Source organism: Panulirus ornatus, chromosome 33 (assembly GCF_036320965.1).
Source record: "Panulirus ornatus isolate Po-2019 chromosome 33, ASM3632096v1, whole genome shotgun sequence".
In the NCBI taxonomy this organism is placed as follows: Eukaryota; Metazoa; Arthropoda; class Malacostraca; order Decapoda; family Palinuridae; genus Panulirus; species Panulirus ornatus.
Genome location: NC_092256.1, coordinates 4253124 through 4270678, shown reverse-complemented (window position 1 = coordinate 4270678; position 17555 = coordinate 4253124). Strand labels below are relative to the sequence as shown.

Below are 17555 nucleotides of genomic sequence, written 5' to 3'. Positions count from 1 at the left end.
AAGGATTAGCAGAATGCATGAAGAGTACCACTGTACAGAGGCAAAGGCGATAAAGATAAGTGTTAAAACTACAGAGTATAAGTTTGTTGAGTATACTGGAAAGTTGTATGGGAGGATAATGACTGAGAGGCATGTACAGAGTATCCGACTGGGAAGGAGCAAGAAGTGGTAGGGATTTGTGGATCATGCATTTGCTTTAAATAATGTGTGAGAAATACTTGGAAAAACAGATGGATTTGTATGTGGCATTTATGGATCTGGAGAAAGCATATGATAGGGGTGATGGAGATGCTTTGTAGAAGGTCTTAAAAACATGCAGTGTGGAAGGATAGCTGCCAGAAGCAGAGAAGTTTTTTAACAAGCGTGTAAGGCTTGTGTACGAGTAGGAAAGGAGGAGAGTAAATCGTTCAAAATAGAGGTTGGTTTGTGGCAGGGTTTTGTGATGTCACCATGGTTGTTCAGTCTGTTTACTGGACGGGGAGGTGAGGAAGGTAAATGCATGAGTCTTCGAGAGGAGTGAGTATGCAGTCTCTGGGGGATGAGAGAGCTTGGTATCTATTGTTTGATGATGATACAGCATTGGTGGTGGATTCAAGTGAGACACTGCAGAAGTTGGCAACTGAGTTTGGAAGAGTGTATGAAAGGAGAAAGTTAAGAGTGAATGTGAATAAAGGCATGGTTATTAGCTAAGTTTAATAGGGCTGGGGAACAGGTTAGCTGGGGTGAGACTTTTAATGTAGAAAAATTTGAGTAAGTGATGTGTTTTTGATATCTGAGAGTGGACATGGCAGTAAATGGAACCATGGAAGTAGAAGTGCATTACTGGGTAAGGGAGGGGACAAAGGTTCTGGAAGCACTGAAGAATGTGTAGAAAGAGAGAACATTATCTGGGAGAGCAAAATTGGGTGAGTTTGAAGGAACAGTAGTCCCAACAATATCATATGGATGCACAGCATGAGCTATAGCTAAAGCTATGCAGAGAAGTGTGGGTGTTGGAAATGAAGAGTCTGAGAACATGTGGTGTAACATGGTTTGAGCCAGTAAGTAATGAAAGGGTAAGAGAGAGGTGTGGTAATAAAAAGTGTCATTGAGATAGCAGAAGGTTTGCTGAAATGGTTGGACATATGGAGGAAATGAACGAGGAAAGGTTAACAAAGAATATATGTGTCAGAAGAGGAAGGAACAAGGAGAATGGGGAGACCAAATTGGAAATGGTAGAATGATGCAGTGAAAAAGATTTTGAGGGACTTGGGCCTGAATATGCAAGAGGGTGAAAGGCATGCAAGACATAGGGTGGATTGGAATATGGTATACTGAGGTGGTTGAAGTGCTGTCAATAGACTGAACCAGGGAATGTAAAGCATCCACGGTAGACCATGGAAAAGCTGTAGTTTCAGTGCATCTCACATGAAAGCTAGAGAATGGATGTGAGCGGATGTGGCCTTTCTTCTTCTGGATCTACCTCGCAAGTGTGCGAAACGGTGGTCAATATGAAAAAAATAATCTCAGTCCCTACAGAACATCACAGAAAGTGCACATACATCATCTAGGTGTAATGACTTACAGCAATTAACGGTGAAGTTAATTGCTATTTATTCAGGAAAAATAATTTGTGTAAATAACGTGTAACCACATAAAAAATAAGTCCTACATGTAAAAACATATGCATATTACACAGAAAATATATATTATGTATGTGCAGTATAAAATCATGGCCAGGTAAAAAAACATGAGGGTGCAATGTGTATATATAAAAGAAAGAAATCACACCTAGAAAAAACATAATCTTTATACTTCCATAGATAAGGAGCTATTATGCTACTAGCTTAGCCTTCCTCCATTCACTTAATACCCTCCCACAGAAATATAGAGGAAAATACACTACATTTTTAGGGGGGCATTTTCTTTAATAGTATATTTTTAGGGAGGCATTTTCTTTAATAAAGTATAAAACAGATATTTTGTAAGGATTTTTTCACATTAGGGGAGGGTAATTTCAGAGGAATTGTGCAGTTATGCAGCTTTTAACACTGATAAGCTAAATAGTACAATATCAAAATTTGCAGAAGACACACCAGAGAAATAAAGCTACAACAGAAATTAAACACCTAAAATGGTACACTGGTACAAACAAAGAGACAGACTAGTCTCACAGGTGGCACATTACTTTCTATATCATTATATGTAGATTTCATGCCAGGACTATACACAAGAAGATATGCTACTGTATGATTTCTGTTGAGCTACATAAGGTATTGAGGAATAAGGATTAGGAATTATATCTTCCAGAGATCTAGTGCCAACTAATCAGTGCATAAAGGATACAGAAACAGTAAAAAACATACATTTTGGCTCAGTTTCTTAAAGATGGAACAAAAGAAGGAGCCAAGCAGGGAGTTCTCATCCTCCTCGAAGGCTCAGGTTGACGTGTCTAAATGTGTGTGGATATAAAACCATGATGAGAAGAGAGGAGAGATAGGTAGTGTGTTTGAGGAAAGAAACCTGGATATTCTGGCTCTGAGTGACACAAAGCTCAAGGGTAGAGGGAAAGAATGGTTTGAAAATGTCTTAGGAGTAAAGTCAAGGGTTATTGAGAGGACAAGAGCTAAGAAAGGAGTAGCACTACTCCTGAAAGCGGTAGTTGTTGTTGTGCATAACAGAGTGTAAGGAAGTAAGGAATTGATGTGGGTAAAACTGAGTGGATGGTGGGAGATGGGTGCTTACTAGTGCTTATGCACCTGGTCATGAGAATAAATATCATGAGGCAAGTATTTTAGGAGCAGCTGAGTGAGTATGTCAGCAGTTTTGATGTAAGAGACCAGCTATCAGTGATGGGTGATTTAAATGTGGAGGTAAGTGATGTAGCAGTTAAGGGTATAATTGGGGCACATGGGATATTCTGTGTTATGAATGGAAATGGTGAACAGCTTTTGAAGTAGTGTGCTGAAAAAGGACTGGTTATTGGTTTAAAAAGAGGGATATACACAAGTTTATGTATGTGAATATGACAAATGGTCAGCAGGCATTATTAGATTACACATTAATTGATGGGCATGTAAAAAAGACTTCTGGATGTAAATGTAATGAGAGGGGCAGAGGGTGGGATGTGTGATCACTACCTTGTGGAGGCAAAGGTGAAGATATGTAGAGGTTTTCAACAAAAAGGGAACAATGTCAGGGAGAAAAGAGTGGCGAGAGTAAGTGAGCTTGAAAAAGAGACTTGTGTGAAGAAATACCAGAAGAGATTGAGTGTAGAATGGCAAAACTAGAGAGTAAATGAAGCAAGGGGAGTGGGTGAGGAATGCAAGGTATTTAGGAAAGCAGTAAGGGCATGTATGAGAGATACATGTGGCATGCGATAATTGTAAGGAGGACAGATTACAAAGGGTAGTAAGTGATGGAATGGAGAAGTAAAGTTGCTAGTGAGGGAGAAAAGAAAGGCATTTGTGTGGTACTTTCTCGGAAGAAGTGTAAATGATTGGGGATATATGAGAGAAAGCAACGGTAGGTCAAGAGGAAGGTGCAGGCGTTGAAAAAGAGGACAAATGAGACTTGGACTGAGTGAGTATTAGTAATTTTTAGGATGTTTTGGAACAAGGTAAATACTGTTCAAAAGACAAGAGAACAAATGGAAAATGTCAGTGAAGGAGGAAAAGGGGCAAGTGATGATAGGTAGTGATGAAGTGAGGAGGAGAGAGATAAGTATTTTGAAGAATTGTTAAATGTATTTGATGATAAAGTGGCAGATGTAGGGTGTTTTGGCTGGCATTGTAAGTGAAGTGAGAGAGCCATGGAAAGTGATTTGGTGAAAGAGAAGAACTGGTGTGAAAGCCTTAACATAAAATGAATGGATGGTATTGCAGTTGAATTCATTAAGAGAGGGGTGAATGTGTTATCGACTCGTTGGTAAAGATTTTCAATATATGTATGGGTCATGGTGAGGTATCAAAGGATTGGTGGAATGCATGCATAGTGCCGCTGTATAAAGACAAGGGAGAAAAAGGTGAGAGTTCAAACTACAGAAGTATAAGTTTTTTGAGTATACCAGAGTAGGTAGGCAACCATCGACCAGGGAGGTAAAGTACCAGCACTATCTCCCTGAGTATTGGGAGGGTTAGTTACAGCTGTGTATGAGCCAGCACTACAGAGGTTGTCAAGTTGCACTCCTCTGACACAGGTAGTTGGCTTTTCTTTCTGCCTCAACCACATGTGGACTGCTGGCATTCTGTCCACAACCATACAATCTCTACTTGTCACACAAAATCTTGACAACACTTAAGTCACACAACTCATTCTTCCTAACTTAAAATTTTTCTTGCAGTAAATGCTATGTTCCAGCCCTGGCATTTGGCAAAATGGTAGGAACATTAGTCAGAAGTATAAGGTAGAAGTAGCAGGAAGGAATATTAAGTGGGAACATTACGAAGGAATATTAGGTGGAAGCATTACATAAAATTAGTACATTGGATCACTATGTAGACACATTAGGTAGCAGAAGATGGTAGGAACATTAGGTAGGAACCTCTGAAAAACACCGTGCTAGAGTTGCCCTCTGCCAGTGACCTGTTAAGGGTGAGGCACTAAAGGACAAAAAGCAGCACGAGAGTTCATCAGTTATGAAGTCTTTCCCAAGGCCACCCCTTTTAGGGAGTTCCTGAAGGGAACAGGCATCATATATATAGATTGATAGGAGGGTATTGATTGAGAGGGTGAAGGCATGTGCAGAGCAATAGACTGGGAAGAAGCTGTGTGGATTCAGAAGTGGTAAAGGATGTTTGGATCAGGGGTTTGCTTTAAAGAATATGTGTGTGAGAAATACTTAAAAAACAGATGGATTTGTATGTGGCTTTTAAGGCATATGATAGGGTTGACAAAGATGCTTTGTGGAAGGTCTTAAGAACATATGGTGTAGGAGGTAAGCTGCCAGAAGCAGAGTTTTTATCGTGGGTGTAAAGACTGTGTGCGAGAAGGAAGAGAGGACAGTGTATAGTTCCAAATGAAGGTTGTTCTGCAGCAGGAGTGTGTGATGTCACCATAACTGTTCAATTTGTTTATGGTTGGGGTGGTGAGTTAGGCAAATGCAAGAGTCTTGGAGAGAGGAGTGAGTATGCAGTCTGTTAGGATGAGACAGCCTGGGAAGTAAGTCAACTGTTTGCTGATAATACAGCATAGGTGGCAGATTCAAGTGAGAAGCTTTACGTAAAAGTTAGTGACTGAGTTTGGAATAATGTGTGAAAGAAGAAAGTTAATAAATGTGAATAAAAGCAAGGTTATTAGGTTCAGCTGGGTTAAGGGACAGGTTAATTGGGGTGTGAGTTTGAATGGAGAAAAATTGGAAGAAATGAAGTTTTAAATATCTGGGTGTGGACACATCAGTGAATGGAACCATGGAAGTGGAAGCGAGTTATAGGGTGGGGTAGGAGGTAAAGGTTCTTGGAGCATTGAAGGATGTGTACAAAGAGAGCTCATTATCTTGGAAAGCAAACATGGGTATGTTTGAAGGAATAGTAATCCCAACAATATCATATGGATGTGAGGCATTAGCTATAGATTAGGCTGTGCAGAGGAGGGTGGATGTGTTGGAAATGAAATGTTTGAGAACAACATGTAGTGTGAGGTGGTTTGATTGGGTAAGTAATCTAAAGGTACAAGAGATGTGCAATAATAAGAAGAATGTGACTGTGAGAGCTGAAGAGGGTTTGCTGAAATGGTCTGGACATAAGGAGAGAATGAGAGGAAGGTTGACAAAGAGGGTATATGTGCCAGGAGTTCAGGGAACAAGGAGAATGGGGAGACCAAATTGGAGATAGAAGGGTGGAGTGAAGGTATGCATAGGAAATGGTGAACCGGAATGATATAGTATATTGGGGTTAACGTGCTGCCAATGGACTGAAGTAGGGAATGTGAAGCATCCAGGGTAAACCATGGGTAGGTTTGCAGGGCCTGGTTGTTGACATGAAGCTGTGGTTTTGATCCATTACACATGACAACTAGACAATGGATGTAACCAGATATGGCCTTTCTTTGTTCCTGACACTGCCTCACTAATGCAGGAAACAGTAATTAAATATGAAAAAATAAACCATTTGAATTCAAATCAGAGAAAGTTATATGCACTCTTTACAGTCTAACAGTCTGATGTTATATCCCCCATCTTGACACAAAAAAAAAAAAGAAGAGACGACACTGCAGCAAACTAACAAGATAATTTCTTGACCGAGAAAGAAATCCTATGAGAACAATCTAAATGACCATAACTTATATCTCTCAATTAGAGGTGATTTGACACTGGCATTCAAATTTGACACAATCCTTTGATAATCTTTATCTATCTATCTATCTATCTATCTATCAAACCATCTGTATCTCTGATGCCTGTTCCCCTCTACAACTCCCTTAAGGGGGTGGCCACGACAACTGTTTCCATACTACTAACTCCAGTGCTACTTCTTAGCCTTTATGCCTCACCCTTAACAGACCACTAGCAAAGGGCTACTCTAGTGCAGTGCTTGCAGAGGCTCCTAACTGATGTTCCTACTGACTACTTCTACCTAATGCTCTTGCCTAATGTTCCTACATACTACTTCTACCTAATCTTTTTGTAATGCTCTGCCAAAATGTTCTTAACAATGCTTCTCTCTTTTGCTCCTACCATTTTGCCTAAAGGCAGGGACTAGCATGTGGTGCTCACCACAGGAAGAATGAGCTATACGAGTTAAATGTTGTCAAATGTTATGTATGACAATAAGAGATTGTATGTTTGTGGACAGAATGCAATTTAGGCAGCAACTTAAGCTAAATCTCTGATTCATTGGTTATACAGTGGATACAAACTCATGGGGAAATACTTTATTCTGAATGAATCAAAGTGCTTCTTCATCAAAAAGACTGCTGACATGGAATTATTTACCACGAACTTGTACTAAAAACAGACCTTACATGTACTTTTCTTTATTTCAAGTCCACAACTAACACTATTTTCACCTCTGCAGATATAACAATGACAAAATACTTAACTCACTTAATGTCCATGTGAAGTATTTCTTTCTGTTATCCATTTACAAATGTACTCTTTAAACACTAAGCTCTATACTTCTCATTTTTCCATCATCACAAACAGTCTTGAAAGGACCCAATTTTCTTTTGATATTTATGTTCCACTGAATGTCTCAAACACTGATTATTGTAAGAAAATACAAAAGTAAAAACAAAAGCTAGTGAACAGGAGCAGTTTTGAATGGGCCAAAAGATACACTGGTTCCTTGTTATCCTGATGTTATATCACACCTTCATAAGACAATATGAACCATTTGCAACCTAGTTATGGAAAAAAATTTGCATTTATTCATCATTTTCAGAATTGTAGGAGATATATTTCTACTTCAAAAATGGTAAATTAAGTAATGAACAAGAAAACCAACACAAAATAAGAACAGTTACACAACTGACTTACCAAATCTTAAACCAGGAATGTGTCATTCTAAGACAATTTATAGTAACAAAGTATATTGTAAACAATGTGTACCACTGGAGACAATTCACAGAACAAATAAACTACCTTTATTTACACAAACAATATGTTTACATCATCTTACTAAACAACAACATATCAGCCAAGTTTTTCCATTCAAATAACCCATCATAAATAAAACTGGCTCATATGGCTATCATCTTACTAAACAACAAAATATCAGCCAAGTTTTTCCATTCAAATAACCCATCATAAATAAAACTGGCTCATATGGCTACATATTAATACTTGTTAAATTCAGCGCAGTAGGAAATGAGTTATTAGGCATTAACTTGTCATCACAATCATTCCCGATACAGAAATTACCGTCCTCAAAAATATGTCTGCATATGAAATATATAAGCAAATTGTTGTAACAAAAACAAAAGTTGCCAATTTAAACAGGGAAATGATGGTCCTGACACAATGTTGTCCCTGAACACACCACAATATATTTTCATGGAATCTATACCCATGTTCACAGTCGGTTGTACAAGTCACTGCTTTACTGTATATAAATCATGAATGCTAAGTTTTGTTGTATTCACCACATTCGTACTTACTATTGGAGAGTTTTTAATCTTCACCACAGACATTAACTATAAAACAATCAGAGCTCTTCCTTAATGTCAATTTCATCCACCTCAGCCTTTACGGATGAATCAGGAAAAATTATGGCCATTTCTGGGCAAATGTCTGGCTTGCATATGATGGATTCTGCACCATCACCAACTTCCAGTTTCACTCCCTCATGGCTACCAGATTTCTCTATCATCATGGGAGATGTTTTCCGGCTGGACACCATTTTGTCATAATGACCATCTCTGTGGTAAGAAGCGTGGCATGTCTGATCAATTTTATAATGGTCACCTTGATGAGAGTAGTTACTAGAGAAAGGCTTCTCCCGTTTATGAAGTTTCATGTGATGTGCAAAACTCCTCTTTGCAGAAAAGGAGTTTTGGCACAGTGAACATTTATATGGCTTCTCTCTTGTATGAACAGCCATGTGTTTAACTAAATTACTCCTCTGGGAGAAGGTCTTTTGGCATTGTGAACATTCATACTGCTTATGTCCTGTATGAATGGTCATATGCTTTGCTAAATTACTCCTCTGAGAGAAGCTCTTTTGGCACTGTGAACATTCAAATGGCTTTTCTCTTGTATGAATAGTCATGTGTTGCATTAAATGACTCCTCTGAGAGAAGAACTTTTGGCACTGTGAACATTCATGTGGCTTCTCTCCTGTATGAACAGTCATGTGCTGCACTAAATGACTTCTCTGGGAGAAGGCTTTTTGACACTGTGAACATTCATATGGCTTCTCTCCTGTATGAACAGTCATGTGCTTCACTAATTGACTCTTCCAGGAAAAGGACTTCTGACATTGTTCACACCGATGTGGCTTCTCTCCCGTATGATTAGTCATGTGCTGCACTAACTGACTCCTCTGGGAGAAGCTCCTTTGGCATTGTGAACATTCATATGGCTTTTCTCCTGTATGAATAGTCATGTGCCGCACCAAATAACTCCTTCGGGAGAAGGTCTTTTGGCACTGGGAACATTCGTGTGGCTTCTCTCCAGTATGAGTAGTCATGTGCTGCACTAAGTGACTGCTCTGAGAAAAGGACTTGTGACAATGTGAACATTCATGTAGTTTCTCTCCTGTATGAATAGTCATATGCTTCACCAACTGACTCCTCCATGAGAAGGACTTTTGGCACTGTGAACATTCATGTGGCTTATCCCCTGTATGATTAGTCATGTGCTGCACTAAATGACTCCTCTGGGAGAAGCTCTTTTGGCACAGTGAACATTCATATGGCTTCTCTCCAGTATGAACAGTCATGTGCCGTACTAAATAACTTTTCTGGGAGAAGGTCTTTTGGCAATGTGAACATTCATGTGGCATCTCTCCTACATGGATAGTCATGTGCAGCTATAAATGATTCCTCTAAGAGATCTCAGGGAACTGTGAACATTTAAAGAGTTCTTCACCATTGTGAACTTTCATGGATACAACTTTTCGGATTACTATGAAGACTTGAGAGCTTTCTTACCAGTGTGGGTGAACATATGCCTTTTCATGACAGAATTATCTAAAAATGTTTTGTTGCATGGAGAATATGCTACTCATCCGCCTTCCATGACAATCTTGTAAAATCATAATAATACTGCAGTGTGAGGTGCAGCCGAGGACTTTAGACATTCATGTGTGCTGTGCAGGATGTGTCCAGCAACATCAGTGCGTGGATAACTGGTCTTTACCCAAACTACTCTAAGTAACCCAGAGTCAACTACAGTGAGATAACCCATGCATGGTGGAGAGTGTAGCAGCTTCTGATCCCATATCTGCCTCCCCCATTTACATCATATGAACTCAGGTGCTCTTCCCCTCCTCAAAAACTACACTCTCCAAACCACAATAACATACTACACATGCCAGTTACTAAAGATTACATTGTATATTCCTCTAAAATCATTTCAAATTCCCACATCAAAGCAAATAGGCTTTCTTAAACTGTAAGTCTGATAACTGTGCCTTCTCTCAACCACAACTTACATTAAATGACTCGCATCTGTAAGGTTAATTCTTACATCAACAACTGAACATTTTTTCACAAATACTTTATCCTAGAATCAACTTTACAAAGAAAAGTATTTTCATATCAAATTCTCCATGCATGATAAACCAGTTTAGAGTTGTCTTTCCACTAACAACAATATGCACTTGCAAAATTTGATACTTCAGTCATAGTATATAATGAATCCTACAAACTGCAAAGGATGTCTCAGTATCTTGGGAATATGAAGTTTGATTTTACTAATCATTAACTACAGTACCTGTGATAAAGAAATGATAGCAGTGCTAATAAACATAAAAACGTTAGATTGTACTAAACACTAATTATGGTGTTTCTCAACAGTAAAACCTTTTACTTAAAATCTTTCAACTTCGTTCTTATCATAATTGTTTCTTTTCTGCCACTGGCACTTCACTGAAGGCTGTTCCTAATGCCTCTACTGTAACTGATGAGATACTTTTAAATTTCAGTTGCTTGTACTGTTGTTGCTGTTCTTGTCTTTATCATCTTTACTGATGCTACTGCTGTTATTGTAGCTGACAATAATTGTTGTATGATGTTGGTATAAGGCTCTGCATATTGCTAAATTCCTTAAATTTCATGCTTGTTCGTGTAAGGCTCCGCATATTGCTAAATTCCTTATAATTCATTCTTGTAGCAGCCTGCCATTGAAGGAAGCTCACAGACTGAAGAATGAGTGCTGCCAATGAAAGGAGAGTAAATATTAGCATCAAATGTAGAAGGTAATACAAAGGAGACCCTTATATAAAGGGCTGCCAACAAGCAAATATTAGACTTTTACATGAACTGCTTACCATACACCAATTGCTAATGATATACAGAATCCAAATTCTAATAGATGATCTGATCATTAAATCAGGATGAGAGCAATTATATACTTGTAATAGATAAAGATCCCTAGCATCAAATAATAATGATATATGAATATGAGAACCCTTAAATCCCTGGGGATAGGGGATTAAGAATACTTCCCGCGTATTCCCTGTGTGTCGTAGAAGGCGACTAAAAGGGGAGGGAGCGGAGGGCTGGAAATCCTCCCCTCTCGTTTTTTTTTTTTTCTTTAATTTTCCAAAAGAAGGAACAGAGGGGGCCAGGTGAGGATATTCCAAAAAAGGCCCAGTCCTCTGTTCCTAACGCTACCTCGCTAACGTGGGAAATGGCGAATAGTTTAAAAGAAAAAAAGATGAATATGAGAACCCTTAAATCATATTCTGATGATATAAAGAGATCCTTAAGTTGCAATCGATAAAACTTGGAATCAGATGTTGTCTATACACAAAGATCAAACCAGTAGTCCAGGCAATTCATATTAAATACATAACCACCCCATGACAAATAACAAGAGAAATGAAAGCAAGTCCATTTAACATGCCAATAAGCGGGAAATGTTAAGTTAAAAATAATGTGCATTTCTATGAAAAGTGGAACCGTTGAAACTGAACAGTGCAACCATAAATGGCCTCAGTGATAAGCAAAATCCCCTCCAATGCAACAACTGTCACCCAAAAGAACAAACAGTACAGTCTTCAACTTTTATTTCAGGACAAATAGCTTTTATATTTTTTTTCTTTACCTATAAACTAAAAAGAGGAAATACTGTGACATTATGTTCCATCACATCTCCATACAGTTATAAACTTTAAAAGAAGTTAAGTTGTCTATAATTCTTTTCAATATTTGATATACATAAAATCAAAAACACAATAAAAATAGAGAAAAACTAATTATCAGAAAAAATTCATAAGACATATTACTACCAATACTGAATAACAAAGTTGTGAAGAAAAGTGTTAATGTACACCACTTTAAAGTCATATTTATACTAATAAAATAAGCAAATTAAAGTGAATTCTATCTGCCAAGTCATAACGATAAAATGTTCTAAGGCTACACAATAATTATGGTTCACTTGCTTAGTTATCATGGAGGATTAAAGTTGTATGAAATGGTAACTTATTTTTCTAATCATTCATCAGAGGCAGTTTCCTTTACTAAGCTCACCATAGTAACACAAACACACCTTCACTCTCCATATACCATGCAGCAATCCAAATAATTCTCTCTGCAAATGCTGAACACGGTATTGCAAACAATACGGCAGCTACTCCAAATAATGTGTAGGGGTTTCTGAGGAGAATCTGGGTCTATCATGATGAGTATCATTTTCTCTTCCATAGATTTTCCAGCCCTGCATATACAGCATCCTTTGGATCCAATTAAAGCCTTCTGACTGGAGTGCAGGTCCTTTTTCCTGGTGTAATGTTGGGGACCATATTACTTTGTACTTTGCATAACTGAGGAGCCTCTGTCAAACTTCTAACCCTGTGTATAGGAACAACAAAATTCATCTTTACACTAGAAGTTATTGAGATATGTGAACTAAACATTATAATAAAACCTGACTCTACACCTGTGAAGTAGAGCTAGAAGCACCCAAAGTAAAGCTGCCTGCATGATTGCCTGTTCTACAAATGAAGGCTTCATTTTCACAACCTTTCAGAAAAAAACATTTCTGAGAAATTTCTATAACAATTCTACAGGAAACTCAGTTACTTTATCAGTTTACATCTATATACATCACTATAATTTGGTTAGGTACTGGGTATCTTTCCAACGCTTGATATTTTGATGGCAGTTATTTCAATTGAATGTCTTCTCATCTGCTTAGTCACACTGATGTTGATGCAGAATTCCTGCAGCAATCCTGTTATAGGTAATCACATTTGGCTTTTCAAGTACCTCAGTTATCATTATTTTGTCTCCAGTGTTTCTTCAATACTATCAACTATTAATGATATACAAAAGTCAGGCTGACAATAAACTGAGTTCTAATCCATGCGATATGTTTTTGTAGTAGTTTACAGACAATTCCTTGAATTGTATTTGCGATTTTTTTTCCTGTTTGTTCAATGTTTCCTGCATTAGAGGTAATGCCACAAACAGACAAACAACCAACCTCATTTACCAACACCCATTCTCTAACTGTCATTTGTAATGTACCAAAACTACAGCCCCCTATCTGTAGTTTCCCCTGGCTGCTTCATATGCTCGATTTAGTCTACTGAGAACAGGTCACCTCCTGTATACTACATCATGCCAATTCAATTTATCTCATGCATGCCCTTATCACTCAAAATCGTTTTCACTCCATCCCTCCATCTCCAGTTTGGACTCCAAACCATTGCAATTATTACCACACCTAACTCTTACCCTTTCATTACTTATTCGATCAAACCACCTCATACCACATACTGTCCTCAAATATTTCATTTCCAACATACCCACCCTCATCCACACAGTTATAAATAGCCCATGCCCTCTGCATCTATGTAACAATGTAAAGACTACTTTACCTTCAAACATACCCATTTGTGCCCTCCCATATAATGATCTCTCTTTCCACTTACTCTTCAGTGCTCTCAAAACCTTTGCCCTTCACCCACCCTATGATTCTCTTCTGTTTCCATGGTTCCACTTCACTGCCATGCCCACACCTAGTTATCTGAATAACTTCATTCCCTCCAATTTTTCTTCACTCAAACTCACACTCTAACTAACCTGTCTCTCAGCTCTGCTAAACATCTTAACCTTGCATTTAAACTCTGCTAAACATTGCATTTACTAACATTTACTCTCAGTTTCCTCCTTTCACAAAACCTTCCAAACTCAGTCATCAACTTCTATAGTTGTATCATTAAACAAGTGACTTACTTCCAGGGCATTTCATCCCCTACAAACTGCATACTCATCCTTCACCTCAAGACTTGCATTTACCTTCATCACCAACCCATCCATGATCAATTCAAACAACCTTGGTGACATCACACATTCCTACTGCAGGCCAAACTTCATTTGGAAGCATTTCACTGTCTTCTCTTCCTACTCGTCTTCATGCCTTACACCATTGATAAAAACCTCTCACTGCTTCTAGCAGCTTATCCATGGGGTAGTGGAGAAAAAATTCTACATCTGTATACCCTGCATATTGTAAAAGATGCCTAAGAGCTGAAGGAGTGTGGACTGAAAACCCTATCCTTCTTATATTTCATATTCATTTACATCTATATTTATCATACTTAACCACCGTCACCCACATTAGCGAGGTTGGGCAAGGAAACAGACGAGGAATGGCCCAACCCAACCTCAAAGAAATGCATATACATAAACGCCAACACAAGCACATTTCAACATATACATACATATACATATAAAAATGCCAACACACACACATTTCAACATATACATACATATACATACATAAACGCCAACACACGCACATTTCAACATATACATACATATACATACACAAACATATACATATATACATATGTACATATCCATATTTGCTGCCCTCATCCATTCTCGCCGCCACCCTGCCACACACAAAATAGCATCCACAACCCTCTCAAGCAAGGCAGCACCAGTAACAGACAAAAAAGGCCAATTCATTCACACTCAGTCTCTAGCTGTCATGTGTAATGCACCAAAACCACAGCTCCCTTTCCACATCCAGGCCCCACAGACCTTTCCATGGTTTACCCCAGACACTTCACATGCCCTCGTTTATTCCATTGACAATACGTCAATCCCAGTATACCACATCGTTCCAATTCACTGTTACTTGCATGCCCCTCAGCCTCCTGTATGTTCAGGCCCCAATCACTCAAAATCTTTTTCACTCCATCATTCTACCTCCAATTTGGTCTCCCACTTCTCCTTCTCTTCACCTCTGACACATATATCCTCTTTGTCAATCTCTCCTAACTCATTCTTTCCATGTGTCCAAAACAATTCAACACACCCTCTTCTGCTCTCTCAACCAAACCCTTTCTATTACTTACTCAATCAAACCACCTCCTCCGCACAACCGTATCTATAGGCCATGCCTCGCAATCATATAACGTTGTTGGTACCACTATTCCTTAAAACATACCCAATTTTGCTCTCCGAGATAACTCTCTCGCCTTACACACTTTCTTCAATGCTCCCAGAACCTTCGCTCTCTCCCCAACCCTGTGACTCACTTGGGCTTCCATGGTTCCATCTGCTGCTAGGTCCACTCCCAGATATCTAAAACACTTCACTTCCTCCAGTTTTTCTCAATTCAAACTTATCTCCCAATTAACTTGTCCCTCAACCCTACTGAACCTAATAACCTTGCTCTTATTCACATTTACTCTCAGCTTTCTTCTTTCACACACTTTACCAAACTCAGTCACCAATTTCAGCAGTTTCTCACCTGAACCAGCACTGTATGATCAGCAAACAACAACTGACTCACCTCCCAAGCCCTCTCATCCACAACAGACTGCATACCTGCCCCTCTCCCAAAAACTCTTGCATATACCTCCCTAATAACCCCATCCATAAACAAATTAAACAACCATGGAGACATTATGCAACCTTGCCACAAACCGACATTCACTAGGAACCAGTCACTTTCCTCTCTTCCTACTCTCACATATGCCTTTCATCTTTGGTAAAAACTTTTCACTGCTTCTAGCAACTTATATCCCACATCCAAAACTCTTAAAACCTTCCACAAAGCATTTCTATGAACCCTATCACATTCCTTCTCCAGATCCATAAATACTACATACAAATCCATCTCTTTTTCCTAGTATTATTCACATATATTCCTCAAAGCAAACACCTTAGCCACACATCCTCTACCACTTCTGAAACCACACTGTTCTTCCCCAATCTGATGCTCTGTACATGCTTTTACCCCCCCTCAATCAATACCCTCCCATATAATTTTCCAGGAATTGCCAACAAACTTATGCCTCTGTAATTTGAACACTCACCTCTATCCCCTTTGCCTTTGTACAACGGCACTATACATGCATTCCTCCAATCCTCAGGCACTTCACCATGATCCATACATACACTGAATATCCTTACCAACCAATCAAAAACACAATCGCCCACTTTTTTGATAAATTCCATTGCAATACCATCCAAACCCGCCCCCTTGTTGACTTTCATCTTCTGCAAAGCTTTCACTACCTCTTCTCTGTTCACCAATCAATTCTCCATGACCTTCTTCTTTTGCACACCACCCTGACAAAAACACCCTATGTCTGCCAATCTATCATCAAACACAATCAACAAACCATTAAAATACTCACTCCATCTCCTTCTCACCTCATCAATACCTGTTATTACCTACCCATTTGCCACTTCAATGTTCCCATTTGTTTTCTTGTCTTACACACTATATTTACCTCCCTCCAAAACATCATTTTATTCTCCCTAAAATTAATGATACTCTCTCAATCAAACTCTAACTCTCATTCGCCCTCTTTTTCACCTCTTCCACCTTTCTCTTGACCTCCTGCCGCTTTCTGTTATACATCTCCAAGTCATTTGCACTACATCCCTGCTAAACTTGTCCAAACACCTCTCTCTTCTCTTTCACTAACAACCTTACTTCTTCATCCCATCACTCATTACCCTTTCTAATCTGTCCATCTCCCACCTTTCTCATGCCACATGCATCTTGTGCACAAACCATCACTGCTTCCCTAAATAGATCCCATTCTTCCCCCACTCCCCTTACATCATTTGCTCTCAACATAGCCATTCTGCACTCAATCTCTCGGGGTACTTCCTCACACAAGTCGCCTTTCCAAGCTCACTTACTCTCGCCACTCTCTTCACCCAAACATTCTCTCTTCTTTTCTGAAAACCTCTACAAATCTTCACCTTTGCCTCCACAAGATAGTGATCAGAAATCCCTCCAGCTGCCCCCTCTCAGCACATTAATATCCAAAAGTCTCTCTTTTACAAGCCTATCAATTAACACATAATCCCATAATGCCCTCTGGCCATCACTCCTACTCACATATGTATACTTATGTATATCTCTCTCTCTTTAAACCAGGTATTCCCAGTCACCAGTCCTATTTCAGCAAAAAAATCCTCAGTGTTGTTGAGAGAGCAGAAGAGGGTGGTTTGAAATGGTTTGGTCACATGGAGAGAATGATTGAGGAAAGATTGATAAAGAGGATATATGTGTCACAGGTGGAGGGAACGAGGAGAAGTGGGAGACCAAATTGTAGGTGGAAAGATGGAGTGAAAAAGATTTTGAGTGATCAGGGGCCTAAACATGCAGGAGGGCGAAAGGCGTGCAAGGAATAGAGTGAATTGGAAAGATGTCAATGGATTCAACCAGGGCATGTAAAGCATCTGGGGTAAACCATGGAAAGTTCTGTGAGGCCTGGATGTGGAAATGGAGCCATGGTTTCGGTGCATTATACATCACAGCTAGAGACTGAGTGTGAATGAATGTGGCCTTTGTTGTCTTTTCCTAGCGCTACCTCGCGCACATGCAGTGGGAGGGGGTTGTTATTTCATGTGTGGCGGGGTGGCGATGGGAATGAATAAGGGCAGAAAGTATGAGTCATGTACATGTGTATACACGTATGTGTCTGAGTGTG

At 39.1% G+C, this 17555-nt stretch overlaps 1 protein-coding gene across 8 annotated transcripts in view; it reads right to left on the bottom strand.

The window, feature by feature from the left end:
* Positions 1–6155: 6155 nt before the first annotated feature.
* The window catches only part of LOC139759413 (uncharacterized), a 115781-nt gene continuing 104381 nt past the window's right edge, over positions 6156–17555 (bottom strand). For 7 of the 8 annotated variants that reach the window (XM_071681501.1, XM_071681502.1, XM_071681498.1 and 4 more), the window contains one exon: positions 6156–10792. In XM_071681501.1, the coding sequence (XP_071537602.1) occupies positions 8121–9440 (1320 nt within the window). In that variant the 5' untranslated portion in view covers positions 9441–10792 and the 3' untranslated portion in view covers positions 6156–8120. Of the gene's footprint in view, positions 10793–12133; positions 12422–17555 lie in introns of those variants that run through there. The other variant, XM_071681506.1, reaches the window with a different exon arrangement.